Raw genomic sequence first — 18259 nt, forward strand, 5'->3', positions numbered from 1 at the left:
ACGTGGAAACATGTGGTGTGTAGATAAAACACCGTTATTTTGTGTGTGTAGTTCTCATTACGTTCAATAAGGAGTTGAAGAAAAAGTGCAACCCTTGTATTTCACAATCATGACATACCAGTAGAAAAATGCTCCTGTCGGAGCACAAAAAAGGTGATTACGCTCCTTTTAAAAAGACTGGGTTACCAGCTGCCTCATTATGTATTACTCAGCACCTTTAAAATTTCTCCCAAAAATGTTGGTATGCGAACTGCTATATCTCACACGGGAAGATGCCCGATAACAAATAATGACGGACAGGTAAAGAAGAACAAAGGTTTTCTACGACATAACCGTGGTTAAACTTTGTTTCATATAACGTAGCTAGTTATCTGAATACCTTAATTATCGTTGGTACAGCAATTATTATTGTGGCTGATGTGTCAACAGCTATGCCTACTGTAAATATATGGTGTTTTACCAACAAAGGAAAACTATTCTCAATAAAAATAATACAACCTTCTAGACACACGCAGCTATGCGTCGGAACACAGAGTGAATAAACGTAGTGGGACGTGAAAACTATGACACTAATAAATCCTAACGACGGAGGTTAGGCGTTCGGCGTATTTGGACGACAGGTAGGTCTAGGGATGTCTCTGGAAATTCATAGGGGTCCCTGCGGTGGCTTCCGACCGGGCTCTGAGTGATGGGCTGCTAAGAGAATTGGCCCAGAGCTTCGGTGGAGCGAACTGCCGTAGTACTGGCTTGCGCCGCCCTATACAGAAACTCGTGTCGATCCAGTTCTGCAGATGTGACACGGCGGAGGCAATACGTCCGTGGACGGAGGACCTCTGGTGGCGCTTGTTATGCCGTCTGACGTCTTTGTGATAGACGCAGTCCGGGGAGGCAACACCTCGTACATATGCAAACCCTTGATATCTCAGTGTCTGAGGGTTTGCCGACCTGTTAAGGCGAACGGCTGATAACATTGCACCGTGGCCAAAAGAGGGACGTCGAATGTTTTGACTGAATAAGGTTTGACGAACTAGGTTCTTGACGTTGTTCACTATCATACAAAACACAGTAATGGTAACAGATAAAGTATTAGCCCGACAACTGAGGGAAATGAAAATAAACAGAATCGGAGCGAGCACTGGCACAGTGAGGTGGCTAAGGGCCTAGAGGCCTGCAGCTCTCGTGGGGTTCGGGTCTCTCTTTAGCCTAACCCTTCCTTAGTAGCTCTCAGCGTCAAAGAAATTTCGAACAAAGCATTTTGCCAGAAAGTCCAAATATGAATACTATGCCATGTTTATTGGTATCTGACATTCGTGAAATGATCATTAACTTAAGTTAGATATCCAAAATAGTGATGTGCGTGTACAAGGGCAAAGAAACATCAAAAGTTTACGTTAGCTTGAAGTATAATCAACACAAGAACTCCATAATAACTGTCAACTGTCGCAGCGGTTGCTCAAAACACATACAGTCGTGTTTGGTATTCACTTTGTCATACGTTTCAAAGAAAATAAATTAATAAAAACAGCACTAGTTAAACTTGGAGTCTGATGCAGCGAGCAGAGAGCTCCTCATAAAACATTCCATCGAGGAATCTAGGTACTGAACATAGATTAACGATTTGTTCTTCTATGGAGTAAAGAAATTCGTTGGGCTGAATCAAAGGTAACTGATTTTGAAACTGAGTCCCAAAGCTTCCATTACAGTGTGTACGGATAGAGATAAATTAAAAACTGAAGGAATAACTGCAGAACGAGCTTCCCTCGAACCAAATCTATTCTCAGAAGTCTGAAAAGACGTTCTTAGATCCTTAAAGCAGGATGAAGACTCATACCTGAATCAGGTTCGGTTTGCGGAAGCGTCCACAACGAATGAGAAAAAAATTGTCGGCTGTTTGCCTTTGTCTCGGCTTCTATAGTCGACGGTCTGTTTAATAATTTTTCAGATGTTTCGTCAGCACGAGATCTGGCATTAAGATTAACCATGGTGGCGGTTGCAGGTTGAAGCTTCTCTTTCTGGCAAGATGTCAGAAAAATCGTTAACTAAACGTCGGCCTGAGATCCTGAGGCTGAAGCCAACAAGCGATGCGCCAAGAAGTGGCCAGCAAAACAGTTTTAACACACTTACAAAAAGTCTAGGGTTGTATACAAGCGGCAGATGGAAACTCAGTAGTAAAAATAAGGAAGTATTCCAAAGAACCAGTTGACGAGTTTTTACGTTAACAGTCTATCAATGGGGGCTACTCTGGGAAGAAGGTAGAGCTGACACAGGCTGCAAGTAAGATGGGGCTGGACGTTTTAGCTATTAGTGACATTCAGGTAAGGGATGAGAAAGAAGAGGAAGTGGGAGAATACAAGGTCTACCTGTCAGGAGTCAAAGCAGGAATAGCACAATGGAGTGTAGGGCTTTACATTAGGGAAGAAATGGAACCCAGCGTAGTTGCAATAGGGTATGTAAACGAACGAATGGATGGATAGATTTGACAGTGTCTTGCAAGAAAATTAGGATTGTGTCAGTATATTCGCATTGTGAAGAGACAGATCAAGATAAGATGGATAGTTTTTATGATGCACTCAGTGATGTAGTTGGTAGAGTAAAGGACAAGGACAGTGTTCTGCTCATGGGTGATTTTAATGCCAGGATTGGAAATCGAACATAAGGTTAAATTTGGAGATGATATGGAGGTCAACAGGAACGGGAAACAACTCTTGGATTTCTGTGCCAGTATGGGCTTAGTAATCACAAACTCCTTTTTTAAACATTAGAACATTCACCGGTATACTGGGGAAGCCAGGGGAACCAGATCTGTCATTGACTATATAATAACAAATCAGGATTTCAGAAAGGCTGTGAGGGACACACGTATATTCAGGGGTTTCTTTGATGAAACTGATCATTATTTAATCTGCAGTGAAACTGGTACTATGACGCCGAAAGTGCAGGAGGTCAGGTCTATATGTAGTAGGATAAGAGTGGTGAAACTTCTGGATAAGGAAATCAGGCACAAGTACATAACAGTGATCTCAGAAAGGTACCCGTTAGTTGAATGTAGTCAAATACAGTCATTGGAAAAGGAATAGACAAGGTACAGGGACACAGTACTAGAAGTGGCTAAAGAATGTCTTGGAACAGTAGTGTGTAAAGGTAGGATGAAGCAAACAGCTTGGTGGAATGACATAGTCAAGGCAGCCTGTAAAAGGAAAAAGAAGGTGTATCAAAAATCGCTACATGCTAGAACTCAGGTAGACAGAGAAAGTTATGTTGAAGAAAGAAACAAAGCCAAACAGATAATTGCAGCATCTAAGAAGAAATCTTGGGAAGACTTTGGAAACAGGTTGAAGACTTTGGGTCAAGCTGCTGGAAAACCATTCTGGAGTGTAATTAGCAGTCTTTGAAAGGGAGGTAAGAAGGAAATGACAAGTATTTTGGACAGGTCAAGAAAACTGCTGGTGAATCCTGTGGATTCCTTGGGCAGATGGAGGGAATATTTTGAAGAGTTGCTCAATGTAGGTGAAAATACGATCAGTAATGTTTCAGATTTCGAGGTAGAATGGGATAGGAATGATGATGGAAATAGGATCACATTTGAGGAAGTGGAGAAAGTGGTCAATAGATTGCAGTGCATTAAAGCAGCTGGGGTGGATGAAATTAAGTCGGAACTCATCAAATATAGTGGAATGTCAGGTCTTAAATGGCTACACAGGATAATTGAAATGGCCTGGGAGTCAGGACAGGTTCCTTCAGACTGGAAAAAAGCAGTAATCACACCAATCTTTAAACTTGGAAACAGAAAAGATTGTAACAACTACAGAGGTATCTCTTTAATCAGCGTTGTGGGTAAAATCTTCTCAGGTATTGTTGAAAGGAAAGTGCGGTTATTAGTTGAGGACCAATTGGATGAAAATCAGTGTGGGTTTAGGCCTCTTAGAGGATGCAGGACCAGATCTTTAGCTTACGGCAAATAATGGAGAAGTGTTATGAGTGGAACAGGGAATTGTATCTATGCTTTATAGATCTAGAAAAGGCATATGACCGGGTTCCTAGGAGGAAGTTATTGCCTGTTATACGAGATTATGGAATAGGAGGCAAACTTTTGCAAGCAATTAAAGGTCTTTACATGGATAGTCAGGCAGCAATTAGAGTTGACGGTAAATTGAGTTCATGGTTCAGAGTAGTTTCAGGGGTAAGACAAGGCTGCAACCTGTCTCCACTGTTGTTCATATTATTTATGGATCATATGTTGAAAACAATAGACTGGCTGGGTGAGATTAAGATATGTGAACACAAAATAAGCAGTCTTGCATATGCGGATGACTTAGTTGTGATGGCAGATTCGATTGAAAGTTTGCAAAGTAATATTTCAGAGCTAGATCAGAAATTAGCATCTCCAAAACGAAAGTAATGTCAGTGGGAAAGAGATATAAACGGATTGAGTGGCAAATAGGAGGAACAAAGTTAGAACAGGTGGACGGTTTCAAGTACTTAGGATGCATATTCTCACAGGATGGCAACATAGTGAAAGAACTGGAAGCGAGGTGTAGCAAAGCTAATGCAGTGAGTGCTCAGCTACGATCTACTCTCTTCTGCAAGAAGGAAGTCAGTACCAAGACTGAGTTATCTGTGCACCGTTCAGTCTTTCGACCAACTTTGTTGTATGGGAGCGAATGCTGGGTGGATACAGGTTACCTTATCAATAAGGTTGAGATTACGGATATGAAAGTAGCTAGGATGACTGCAGGTACTAGTAGATTGGAGTAGTGGCAGGAGAGTGTCCACAATGAGGAAACCAAAGAAAAAGAGGGAATGAACTCTATAGATGTAGCAGTCAGGGCGAACAGGCTTAGATGGTGGGGTCATGTTACACGCATGAGAGAAAAAAATGGCTCTGAACACTGTGGGACTTAACATCTTAGGTCATCAGTCCCCTAGAACTTAGAACTACTTAAACCTAACTAACCTAAGAACATCACACACATCCATGCCCTAGGCAGGATTCGAACCTGCGACCGAAGCAGTCCCGCGGTTCCGGACTGCAGCGCCTAGAACTGCACGGCCACCGCACCCGGCGCATGAGAGAAGCAAGGTTACCCAAGAGACTCATGGGTTCAGCAGTAGGGGGTAGGAGGAGTCGGGGAAGACCAAGGAGAAGGTTCCTGGATTCGGTTAAGAATGATTCTGAAGTAATAGGTTTAACATCTGAAGAGGCATCAATGTTAGCAGTGAATAGGGGATCATGGAGGAATTTTATGCTCCAGACTAACGGTGAAAGGCATAATCAGTCTTAAATGATGATGATGAGTAGTTAAAGACACTGACTGGATGGACAACAGAAAAGTAAGGATGACTAAAAGCACTGCCAGTAAACTAAAGAGCGTTTCCAAAAGCAAGCCCCGTGACGCGCCTGGAACTGGAGGTCGGCGGTCAGCGTGTGCCACCAGTTTCGACCGCGAATCGTGGACCTTAATGGGGAAACTTTTTAGAAGCAGAGCTTCCCAACGGGCAGTGGAGAGATGCATGCTGACAATTTACTACAGATACAGGAAAACCAAGGGACTAAGGAGGAGGGCAGAGTGGAAGACGTCATGCCAGAGAGCAGAAAGCGAACGTGTACTGCTGCCGACTTGAAAAACCAACATAAACATTCTGGCTTCTGTTGAATGCAATGGACAATATTTATAAGGTGCAATAGGCAATTGTTTCTTGGCAGGGGCACTATGCCAAGACAAAAATGATCATTAGTAGGCGAATGACAGCATGTTTTAAATCAGATCTGCAGCAAACGAAATATTTTGAGTACTGAAATGAATTACTGTATGAAGCAATACTACAAATCATCGTCAAGCAAAGTGTATTGTCATAAGTGGGTGTTTGTAGGCGAAGAGAAGTATGTGCATAAAAGAATTTTTCTGGGAGACTATTAAACACTCACATGGAGTAGAGGAATATTTTGGTAACTGTACACCACGACAATTGCATTATGTGTGACTGAAAATTGTGCTATCGTTCACAGTAAAACAACCTGGAACCATTTAGAACGCCGCAGCATAAAGGGTATTAAGAGTGAAGGGGACTGATGCATAAAGTAGAGGCGTACGGGAAACATAGACGAGGAAAAAAATTTTGGATACCTTAGCGGAAGAAATGACTGCTTAGGCATCAGCTGTGGCGTAAACAGATAAGGGATTAGTAAAGGTAGAAAGGAATAAAGCACAGTATCAAACTAGTCAGTTATAAAAATTATTACAGAAGATAGCGTAGACTTACCAGCAGTCACTGGCTTACTCGTTGTGGTAACAGATTTAGAAAGGTTCAAGTTATAAGTACGAGGTGCGTGAGAAAAAGCTGAAATCAATGAGAACGATTTGGCAACACTGTGTTGTCCTACTAGTGGACACGTGTGTGTTCATTACTTAAAAATGTTCAGGCCGAGTTTCAGCTCAATGCAGCCGTCTCGTGACTTTTGACAGCGCCATCCGTGAAATTGTGTTTCTGCAGTGTGGTACGAAAATGGAACAGTGGAATTTAGAGCAAGTTTCGCGTCCAACTCGGGAAAAATGCGACGTGACCTTTGAAAAGTTGAAACATGCATTTAGGAAAGATTGCTTATCAAGGGCACAAGGTTTTCACTGGTACAGATCGTTCCTGGAAGGCCGAGAGGACGTTGAACATGAACCTCGCTCATGGAGATCTTCAACATCTTGTGAGATCACATCCCCGTTTAACGAGGAGGATGATGGGTGACAAAAAGTCAACGAAATGTTTTACAAAGATGTCCACGAAAGGCTGAGGAAAAGGCTAACTAGTGAGATCGGATATTGCACACAAGTGGATGCTGCATTATGACAACGTCCCATGTCACATGGCTACATCCATGAAAGAGTTTTTAACCTCAAAAGGCATTCCTATTGCCCACAGACCCCCTATTCAGCTGATCTGAGTCTTTATGACTTTTTTGAACCTTGACATTGAAAAATGTCTTAAAACGGCGTCATTGTGGGACTCTGGAGGATATTCAAAATAATCTGACCAAAATGCGTAAAGGCTGTGGCAGCTGAAGTCTTTGAGCGCTGCTAGTAAGACTGGGAACAAGGGCTGCGCTGGTGTGTAGACGCCGAGGGGAACTGCTTTGAAGGAGACAATATTGTCATTTGAAAAAAATAAAGACTTTGGTAGATAAAAAAATAAGTCTCACATACTACATGTAACTGATGCGTTTTTAAAAAACCGTGAAGACTTTTAGTCACAGTGCCTACTGAGGAAACTAATGTGACGGATTATTGACAAACCACACTGACCAGTGAAAACATTGTGACCACCTATCTATTCCGACTTAGGAACGGGTAAGAGTGGCTACGCGTCGTATCGTGGAAGCAGTGACTTGGTAGTTCACTGGAGGGAGTTGGCACTACATCACACAAGTCGCCTAATTCCCGAAAAATTCCGGGGAGGGGAGCGATGAACTCTGACTCCACATTCAGTCTGCCGAGTTGGGGTGTCAGAACATCAATTGTACCCAGCGCGGGATTAGCCGAGCGCTCTGGGGCGCTGCACTCATGGATTCTGCGGCTGATTCCGGAGGAGGTTCGAGTCCTCCCTCGGGCATGGGTGTGTGTGTTTCCCTTAGGGTAATTTAGGTTAAGTAGTATGTAAGCTTAGGGACTGATGACCTTAGCAGTTAAGTCCCATAAGATACCACACATTGTTTTGAACATCAATTGTAACTCGCCCCTGTTTTTAGCGAACGACTCCATCACAGTCCTAGGCTTTTGACATGGCGCATTGTCTTGTCGAAAAATACCGCTGCCATTGCGAAACACGAAGGACTGTACGTGGTCTGCGACCAGCGTACTCCATGGCCACCGTGGTGCCTTCCACGCGTTTCACTGGACGCACGGATGCCCACTTGAACGTTCGCCAGGTCACAATGGAGCCGCCGCCAGCTTGTCTCCATTCCATAGTACAGGTGTCAAGGAGCTGTTGCCCTGGAAGACGAAGGATTCGGGCCCTCCCGTCGACATGATGAAGAGGGCATCGGGATTTATCTGACAAAATGACGCTCTGCCACTGCAGCAATGTCCATTACCGATGGCAACGCGCGCCTTTCACTCGTAGCTGCTGATGTCGTGGTCTTGGCATTAGGACACGCACGGTTCGTCGGCTACACACACCCATCGTTAGGAGTGTTGAGCGCACTGTGTGTTTAGACACAATTGTACTCTAATGCTGGCCAGAGACTTTAATGCACAATGCTGTGCCACAGTTCGCCGCCTGTTCTATTTTACTAGTCTGTGTAGCCTGCGACGTGCGACATGTGTTATGAGGTGTAACCGCCCAACTCGACGACTTCTGGACGTGGTTTGACCTCGGTTTCGTCACGTGCTGAAGACACTCACCCGCAGCAATCCTCGAACACCCGACAAGGCATGCAGTTTCCGAAATGCTTGTGCCGAGCCTCTAGGCCAGGGGTCTCCAAACAACGGCCCGCGGTACGAAACCGGCCCGTGAGGGCCGGCAAACCGGCCCGCGTTAGCTGGCCGGACATACCCGGTATCCGGCCCGCCAAATATTTGAAGTGGTACCTATACTGTCAAAAACTGAGTTTCGAGGCCTATCACGACCAATACGCCACGACATTGTCGGAGCTCTGTCCTTACAAAGCGGAAGGTCATGGATAAACTTGTGGCTATCCACGATAAACAGACAGATCATTCTCCGTGCGATAGTGAAAAAAAAGAACGGTTAAGCAGTTTGGCGAAAACATATTAAATAAAAAAATTCTTTGCATTTTATTCTACTCACGAGTCTGGTGCAAGTCTTTCAAATGGACGCCACTTCGGTGGCTAGCCTTATTAATCAATCATTATGGAAGATGCTTCTAATTAATCGAGGTTTCACTTTCTTTTAATTACGTTGTAAAATACACATAGCAAGTAAATCGTATAAAATATTTTTATTTAAAGGCAATTTAAAGAAAATGCAATACCTGGTGTACATAGTGATACTGGATATTTTCGTTGTAACTGATGTATAAAAATAACTATAATCAATTTATATCTTGAAAACTCACTGTGTTAGAGTATCCACGAAAAGAAATTTAACATCTTAGTGATAATTAGTGACTTTTATGTAGCTGTAACTTTCCTTTCATAATTACCTCCAGTTGTGGATCAAGTTTACCTGTAGAGATAATCATCAGCGACTTCAAATGCTCATCACTTAATTTTGATCTGTAAATAATTTTTGCATGTTTCATTTGGGAGAAAGTTTTTTCACGCAAATAAGTAGAGCCAAAATCGGGAAAAAAGCCTCGGGCAAATTTACATAAATTGGGAAACTGTGTGGATGGAAGACACTTATAAAATTCCAGTAATGTTGACTTTGAATGTTTTTCTTCAAAAAAGTCGCAACATTGCAAATCAATAATTTCAAACTGACGTTCTGCGGGTAACGCTTCTATATCGATGTCAAAGGGATTTTGAAATATCTTGATATCGTTAGAATTTGCTTCGATATCTGGAATCAATCAAATCTGAAACCAATCAAAATTATACTAGGGTTATCCACAAAGTACATTGCGTTTTGGAATTAAAAATAAATAAAGTATTGAATTTTTTTTAATTATATACAGATGAAAGCCACACTCAAATACTACTTTTCTACATAGTTGCCATTTAAATTAAGGCACTTATCGTAGCGATGGACGAGCTTGGAGATTCCTTCGTCGTAAAATTCGGCCGCCTGCGCCTTCAACCACGTGGTTACCTCTTCTTTTGGGACAGAAAAGGTGTGATTTTTGTGGATTTCCTGGAAAGAGGCACTACAATAAACTCTGAAAGGTATTGCCAAACTCTCCACAATTTCAGAAGAGCAATACCAAACAAGCGCAGGGGAAAGTTGGGTTCAAATATCTTGCTGATTCACGACAACGCCCGGGCCCACACGGCAAATGCCACTCGTGAAGTTCTCGAATCTTTTAAGTGGGAATTGTTTCCTCATCCGCCGTACAGTCCCGACCTGGCACCGAGCGACTTCCACTTATTCCCAGCAATCAAGAAGTGGTTAGCTGTGCAGCGTTTTGATGACGACGCACAGCTTCAAGAAGAGGTAACCACGTGTTTTTTTTTTTTTTTAGTATATGTACCGCCGAAGCGAGTACATGTTTGAAGGCGCAGGCGGCCGAATTTACGACGAAGGAATTTCCAAGCTCGTCCACCGCTACGATAAGTGCCTTAATTTAAATGGCAACTATGTATAAAAGTAGTATTTGAGTGTGGCTTTCATCTGTATATAATAAAAAATTCCAATACTTTATTTATTTTTAATTCCAAAAACGTAATGTACTTTGTGGATAGCCCTCGTATAATTAAATAAAAATTGTAGTCAGTTTCAGTGCTAGCTATTCCCACAACTTTCATCTTTCCGATTTCATCTTTCCTTTAGCCTTACATTACGGTGATCATGGAGTGCTAGGGTGATCTAATCCCACTAGGTACATTTTGGCCCTAATGACTTCGTGGAGGACTCAATGGGGCTCGCGGACTAAAAAGTTTGGAGACCGCTGCTCTAGGCTATCATAATCTGTCCTCGGTCAGACTTGCCCATCCTACACGCGAATCTCACTGACTCTACGTGCATCTCTCCAGGTGATAGCTTTATTCCGATAGTAGGTCGGTAGTCTTAATGATTCGTAACGTACCTAAGGAACTCTGACATCTTGGGACTGAGGAAGAGCAGACGGAAGCCGAAGCTGGTCTTGAGCCCCGGCGCGAACACCTGCTTGCCCCAGTTGCGGAAGACGGCGTCCGGGTTGCGCTGGCTGTCCGACTCGACGCCGAAGCCGACGGAGACGATGACGTCGGTGGTGAAGCGCGCCACCAGGTCGCGCACCTCCGTGGGGCCGCCGCCCGCCGCCAGCTGCTCCACCACCGCCGACAGCTCGCGGCCGCAGTCCGCGATCGTCTGCGCAGGGGCGGCGCCCGTTAGCCAGCCTTCTTGGTGCCAAAAACACAGAGGCGGGGAGCGATGTACGAGGCGTGGTTTTTAAGTAAGTACCGTTTTGAAATTTTAAAAAAGACGTGCTATGATATCTCAATAATTTTATTTTTACATGAAAGCCTGTACCTTAATCTAAGCACTGACGCCATTACAGTCTAATTCTTCCTTGTTTACGTTGTGTACTGAGTGTTTAAGATGCCTCCGATAATCGCGAGTCCTGCTGACTGTGAAGTACGGGCTATTATAAGACTTTTTAGTGCTAAAGGCCTAAAAGTGATCGATATTCATCGTGAGATCTGTGCAGTTTACGGAGGAAACATTATGAGTGATGGAATGGTAAGAAAGTGGGTGAGAGCATTTAAACATGGCCGCACAAATGTGCACGATGAACAACGGAGTGGGCGTCCTTCGGTCGTTAATGACAGTTTGGTGCAGGGAGTGGACAATAAGGTGAGAGAAAACAGACGCTTTACGATTTCCTCCTTGCGGGATGACTTTACTAATGTTTCTTGCAGTGTTTTGTATGGCATTGTGAACGAGCAATTGAATTACCAAAATTGTGCGCACGTTGGGTACCGAAAATGTTGACGGATGTGCGCAAATCCAAACGTTTAGACACTGCATTGACTTTCCTTGAGCGGTACTACAACGAAGGTGATGATTTATTAAGCCAAATCTTTGTGGGCGATGAAACATGGGTGGCCTACGTCACACCAGAATCGAAGCAACAGTCCATGGAAGTTGAGCAAGACAATGCCCGTCCGCATGTGGCGAATCAGACCAAAGATCTCATCACATCTTGGAAACTCTAGATCATCCTCCGTACAGCCCCGATCTTGTGCCCAGTGACTACCATCTGTTCCTGCACTTGAAGAAACACCTGGGCGGTCAGCGTCTTCAAGACCATGACGAAGTCAAAACAGCTGTGGTTAACAAGTCAGGCGGCAGACTTGTATGAGGAGGGTATTCAAAAACTGGTACAACGTTATGACAGGTGCCTCAATACTGGCGGAAATTATGTAGAAAAGTAGATTAAGGTTCAGGCTTTCATGTAAAAATAAAATTATTGAGATATCTTAGCACGTATTTTTTTAAATTTCAAAGCGGTACTTACTTAAAAAACACGCCTCGTAAAATTAACCCAGAAAATGCATTTAGACATTCGTTTTGCTGAGGAGATAGCGAGCTTATTGGCTCCTTAAACAGGCCTACCAATTCTGCAATGAAAAAGATCTCTAATAAATCAATCGACTACAGGAAATAACTTTCTTCCACCAGTAAGTACCGACAATGCCACGATCGCTTGCTGGAAGATGAATTGGAGGGGGCTCACAGTTTTCCTTTTCATCATTCAGCGAACATGAAAATCTCACAAGACGATGAGTTGCCTTAAAATTGGAGCCGTTACTTTTAAACGTGCCCTGGGAGCACCCTGGCATGTGGGTCCTCAGATTGCCGGGATGCTCGAAGAACTGGCGCCAGACAAGACCTGCAGCTTAAACTGGAAGCGCCTCCTCGCCCGTCCTGTCCCGGCACCACGCCGCCTACTGAGGGCTGCCACACGGACAGCCGCTGCCCTCAGCTGTACGCAGTCGCTCGGAGGTGTCGGAAGCGTTCCTTCGTGTGTAGCCGAAACGTGGCCATTATTACCTTAACACAGGGTGGCGCAAATAAAAGGCACCCAGACGAGTGGATACGATTGGACCTGAATGTGTGACGCGCACACCTCTGTGCGCCCGTCACATCCACACCCGTAGTAAGTGAGTGAAGCAGTACAGAGGGGACGACGGTACTCGCAGTTTAGCAGCGGGTGTTCATTGTGCAAAATTACGTGTCAACAAAGCCGTGAAGACGGTGTAGTGACCGTCTCTAATGACCTCGTTGTCGACGGGACGTTAAACACTAACCACCACCACCACGGTGTAGTGAATTTTTAGCTGAGAAGTTTAATGGTGTCAAGCTGCCACGCAACGCGGAGTTGCCGGCCGCGATGGTCTCGCGGTTCTAGGCGCTCAGTCCGGAGCCGCGCGACTGCTACGTTCGCAGGTTCGAATCCTGCCTCGAGCATGGATGTGTGTGATGTCCTTAGGTTAGTTAGGTTTAAGTAGTTCTAAGTTCTAGGCGACTGATGACCACAGATGTTAAGTCCCATTGTGCTCAGAGCCATTTGAACCATTTTTGCAATGCGGAGTCCGAAAATGGGGTCACACAGGATCTGTTTTGAACAACTCAAAAAAAACATTCCTAAACTCGTCCGCACACTACAAAATGTGGCTCCAGTTCACCAGAAAATGTTTCAGAGTTCCAACAGATCAAGCCTACGCCTGTCGCGAGAGAGCAGCGTATCACGTCTATCGTGCGAACGAATACTTCACTTGCACCTGCTCGTGCATCCCTACCGACTGTCTGTTGTTCTTGTATTAAAACCGGCACATGCTCCTCAGCGCCTGCGGTTTTTTGTGTGGCCGTTCACTGAGATGACAATGAATGACTTGGCCTGGTTTCACCTAAACGGTTATGTCAGCTCACAGATTCATAGTTTCTCTACAGCGGTTCATCCACATAACTTCCTCGAAAGTTGGGGCTTGATGTGCAGTGTCTTCATGTCGCATTATTGGTTCCACGTTGTTTTATCAGACACTGCCTTTGGCGTGTTACATTGTCAACATTTTGAAACAAGTTGTGGCAACAGTAATGGAGGAGGAAAAGACCTACTGCTACTTCTAACAGGATGGAGCAACTGCCGATACAGCCGACCGAACCTCGGAGCACATTTACACAACCTTCACGCCTGACAGAGTTGTTAGCAGAGGTTAGTCTGGCCCAGGCCCCATCTAATACTTTTGAGCTAGAAAAAATTTCAAAGAATGATTCAATACAAGTATGTGAGAATGTGTGTGAGTGCGCAGGGGAGAGGGAACATACCCATTACTGGAGAAACTGGAAAGGATCAGTTGCAAACAGGGGACAGACAATTTGGACGCCAATCTCATTTTTAAACTGAACAATACGGCGAGTTATTAAGTTTCAAAACTACCTACATTTTGTATGAAAAGAATGCGCCAGAATAATAATCTAATCTTGGACAGTACATGGAACTATCGCTACACGTTACCATAACAATTTCATGATCAGTTGCTACTGAAGTCTTTCAAATACTAACTAAGATGTCTCATATGTATATTCAGGGGGGGGGGGGGTATGTCTGCTGTTCCAACTATTAATTGCATGAGTCAGTTACCAAATCCATCAATTATAACAGGTATTACTACAAAGAAAATTATTACAAATGTTTGGGCTATAATAATACCATTAAAGATTTGGTCATCTCTGATTAAAGATCTGGGTTGTCGTAATTTGGCACACATAGTATTCTTATCGATGTTCCTACTTTTTCTGCTCATGCTAGAAATAGAAAGTATGAAGCACCATTGGCCCTATGGTTTGTTCAGAATAACCATTATTGTATTAAAATGATTGACGTTATAGTTGGTGGATTATTAAACTATTCTTGAGATTTTTCTCTCTTATCATTAATGGTGTTATATTCAGTTATGTTTCTAGTCTGCAGTTTTAGAGGTGTAAAGATTTACTAAGTCCTAAAACATTGTTCTTTTAATTATAACTTTGAAGGCTGTTGTTTGATAATGAACTGAAGCTTAATGTTAAAATCAGTCCCATTGTTGAAATCACTATTGTTATAGGAAGAACGAATATTGATTTTTAAGACTTAATTTTTATTGATAATGAGTTTTTCTATGCATTATATAATGAGTGTTGAAAATCTAATGTGTGTGTGATAGTAAAGTGTAATGGTAGTTAATACAACTGTAACTGTTATAGGAGTTGTTGTGTTATTTTCCATAAGCGATTATCCAGGTTAATGGGGCTAGTCTGAATGTTTAATAAAAAACAGATACATTTGTTCTGGAATTCAAGAGTTAAAAATCGAAGGAAGGGAGGGAGGGGGGTGTAACCAAGTGGTAGTACTGATAGGAATGTTGTACGAGGTGCGTTCAAGCTTTGAGGCCTCCGATTTTTTTGCTCCAGACTGGAAAGACATAGAAACATGCGCATTGTTTTAAAATGAGGCCGCGTTCATTGTTAATACGTCCCAGAGATGGCAGCACCGTACGGCAGATGGAATTTTAGGGCCAGCGGTGAGAATGAGAACTGTTTTAAATACTTAAAATGGTGACGTTTTCCTTACTTGAACAGCGTGCGATCGTCCGTTTTCTGAATTTGCGTGGTGTGAAACCAACTGAAATTCATCGACAGTTGGAGACATGTGGTGATGAAGTTATGGATGAGTCGAAAGTGCGTTCGTGGGTGCGACAGTTTAATGAAGGCAGAACATCGTGTGACAACAAACCGAAACAACCTCGGGCTCGCACAAGCCGGTCTGACGACATGATCGAGAAAGTGGAGAGAATTGTTTGGGGCGATCGCCGAATGACTGTTGAACAGATCGCCTCCAGAGTTGGTATTTCTGTGGGTTCTGTGCACACAATCCTGCATGACGACCTGAAAATGCGAAAAGTGTCATCCAGGTGAGTGCCACGAATGCTGATGGACGACCACATGGCTGCCCATGTGGCATGTTGCCAAGCGATGTTGACGCGCAACGACAGCATGAATGGGACTTTCTTTTCGTCGGTTGTGACAATAGATGAGACGTGGATGCCATTTTTCAATCCAGAAACAAAGCGCCAGTCAGCTCAATGGGAGCACACAGATTCACCGCCACCAAAAAAATTTCGGGTAACCGCCAGTGCTGAAAAAATGATGGTGTCCATGTTCTGGGACAGCGAGGGCGTAATCCTTACCCATTGCTTTCCAAAGGGCACTACAGATGCAGGTGCATCCTACGAAAATGTTTTGAAGAACAAATTCCTTCCTGCACTGCAACAAAAACGTCCGGGAAGGGCTGCGCGTGTGCTGTTTCACCAAGACAACGAACCCGCACATCGAGCTAACGTTACGCAACAGTTTCTTCGTGATAACAACTTTGAAGTGATTCCTCATGCTCCCTACTCACCTCACCTGGCTCCTAGTGACTTTTGGCTTTTTCCAACAATGGAAGACACTCTCCGTGGCCGCACATTCACTAGCCGTGCTGCTATTGCCTCAGTGATTTTCCAGTGATCAAAACAGACTCCTAAAGAAGCCATCGCTGCTGCCATGGAATCATAGTATCAGCGTCGTGAAAAATGTGTACGTCTGCAGGGCGATTACGTCGAGAAGTAAGGCCAGTTTCATCGATTTCGGGTGAGTAGTTAATTAGAAAAAAAATCGGATGCCTTAGAACTTGAATGCACCTCTTAAATTTAATGTTTTCACATTTCTTGCCAAATAAATATGATTTAGGAAGAACAAATTTGTTAGCTTAAATAACAAAACTGCAATGAATCTTAGTAGGGAGTAGAAATGAAATAAAGTTCGTAAGTACTTTCTCTGACAGGTCACCATCTAATTATTCATCCCAGATTGTTGACTGACGAATATGCCAGAAGCTGCCTTATTGACATTTGATTTAATTCCCTATGACTCCAATAATAATTCTTAGAATTATAATTATTCAAATAGCTGTTTGTTCTGGAATGCCCTATCAGAGTACTATTATTGGAGCAATTTTTTGTCATTTTATTACTGTTAGGCAATTATTTCAACTTGATGCACCTGCAACTTCTGGAAATCAAAAGTGAAATGGTAAACCCCCAATCTTTAATAGTAATCTAGATCTGATTATTATTGACGGATAAATTCTATTTCCCATCCTATTGGGGGTTTATTTCAATCATCAAAATTGGAAGTAATAATATTGTTGATGCTATTGCTTGGATAGTAAAATATTTAATTAATGATTCATGCATTATTTAATTTTTATTTCTTGTTAACAGGGGGATAAATGAAAGAAGGTTGATCTCTACCCCTATTCAATCTTCAAGTCTGGAGTTTGATGAGATACGACAGGATCGTTCCTATCATTAATTCTGAAAGGATGAGAAGTTTTGTAGAGTAATTGGTCATTGAAAAGGGGAGGATAATACCTCTATAAATAGAGTATGAACCCATTACCTTAATGTCCTTACCTTTTTATATTACATTAAAGTGTATGATCCACTTTAGTTTTTGATATTAAGGGAGGTAGTTTAATTCTTTCTTTTGTAATTTTTATTTACCTAATTTACCCTTTAATCAGGCACTTCATATTGTTATTTAATATGTAAATTACAAGTATTTTTAAATATGTATATCTATGGTTTTCTTTGTTTTTTGTTAATTTTATTTTTCCCTATGGCACTCCTTGTTTTTAAAGTTCTTATTATCAATAATTTATTTTAATATATTAAAGTTAACTGAATATATACTTTATTAATATCACTTGCTTATTTTAAGTCATATATGTTAATGGAAAATTATAGCTAGTGTGTTTTTTAGAGAGGAAGAAATTATTGCATGCTAAGATGATTTAAATGAAATTAAATGTTTTAAAATATAGTCATAGTATAAATATTGATATCTTAATATAATCAATTACCTTAATTACAATAGTATGATTAATAGTTATAACACTTATAACAGCTAAAATAAAAATATTTAAATTAACTTAACATAAAAGTAAGCTTCTTCATCTCCCGGTACCTACTGCAACCTACACCCTTCTGAATCTGCTTTGTGTATTCATCTCTTGGTCTCCCTCTACAATTTTTACCCTCCACACTTCCCTCCAACACTGAATTGGTGATCGCTTGATGCCTCAGTACATGTCCTACCAGCCAATCCCTTCTTCTAGCCAAGTTGCGCCACAAACTCTTCCCCAATTCTATTCAATATTCCCTCGTTAGTTATGTGATCAATCCATCTAATCTTCAGCATTCTTCTGTAGCACCACATTTCGAAAGCTTCTATTCTCTTCTTGTTAAAACTATTTATCGTCCATGTTTCACTTTCATACATGGCTACACTCTCTACAAATACTTTCAGAAACGTCTTCCTGACACTTAAATCTATACTCGATGTTATCAAATTTCTCTTCTTCAGAAAAGCTTTCCTTGCCATTCTACATTTTATATGCTCTCTATTTCACGATCGTGAGTTATTTTACTCCCCAAATAGCAAAACTCATTTACTACTTGAAGTGTGTCATTTCCTAATCTAATTCCGTCAGCACAACAATGGAATTTGTATGGGTTCACCTCATCTCCAGGCCACAAATGTTCGTAATTTGTTTGTAGAACGTTATGCACAGTTCGAGTGAATGTTT

At 42.4% G+C, this 18259-nt stretch overlaps 1 protein-coding gene across 1 annotated transcript in view; it reads right to left on the reverse strand.

Moving 5' to 3' along the window:
* The window catches only part of LOC126273151 (cytochrome P450 6k1-like), a 159497-nt gene that overhangs the window by 61069 nt on the left and 80169 nt on the right, over positions 1-18259 (reverse strand). Inside the window, exon 4 of the mRNA XM_049976604.1 lies at positions 10694-10956. Coding sequence (XP_049832561.1) covers positions 10694-10956 — 263 coding nt within the window. The remainder of the gene's footprint in view (positions 1-10693; positions 10957-18259) is intronic.

This window comes from Schistocerca gregaria, chromosome 5, assembly GCF_023897955.1.
Source record: "Schistocerca gregaria isolate iqSchGreg1 chromosome 5, iqSchGreg1.2, whole genome shotgun sequence".
Classification (NCBI taxonomy): domain Eukaryota; kingdom Metazoa; phylum Arthropoda; class Insecta; order Orthoptera; family Acrididae; genus Schistocerca; species Schistocerca gregaria.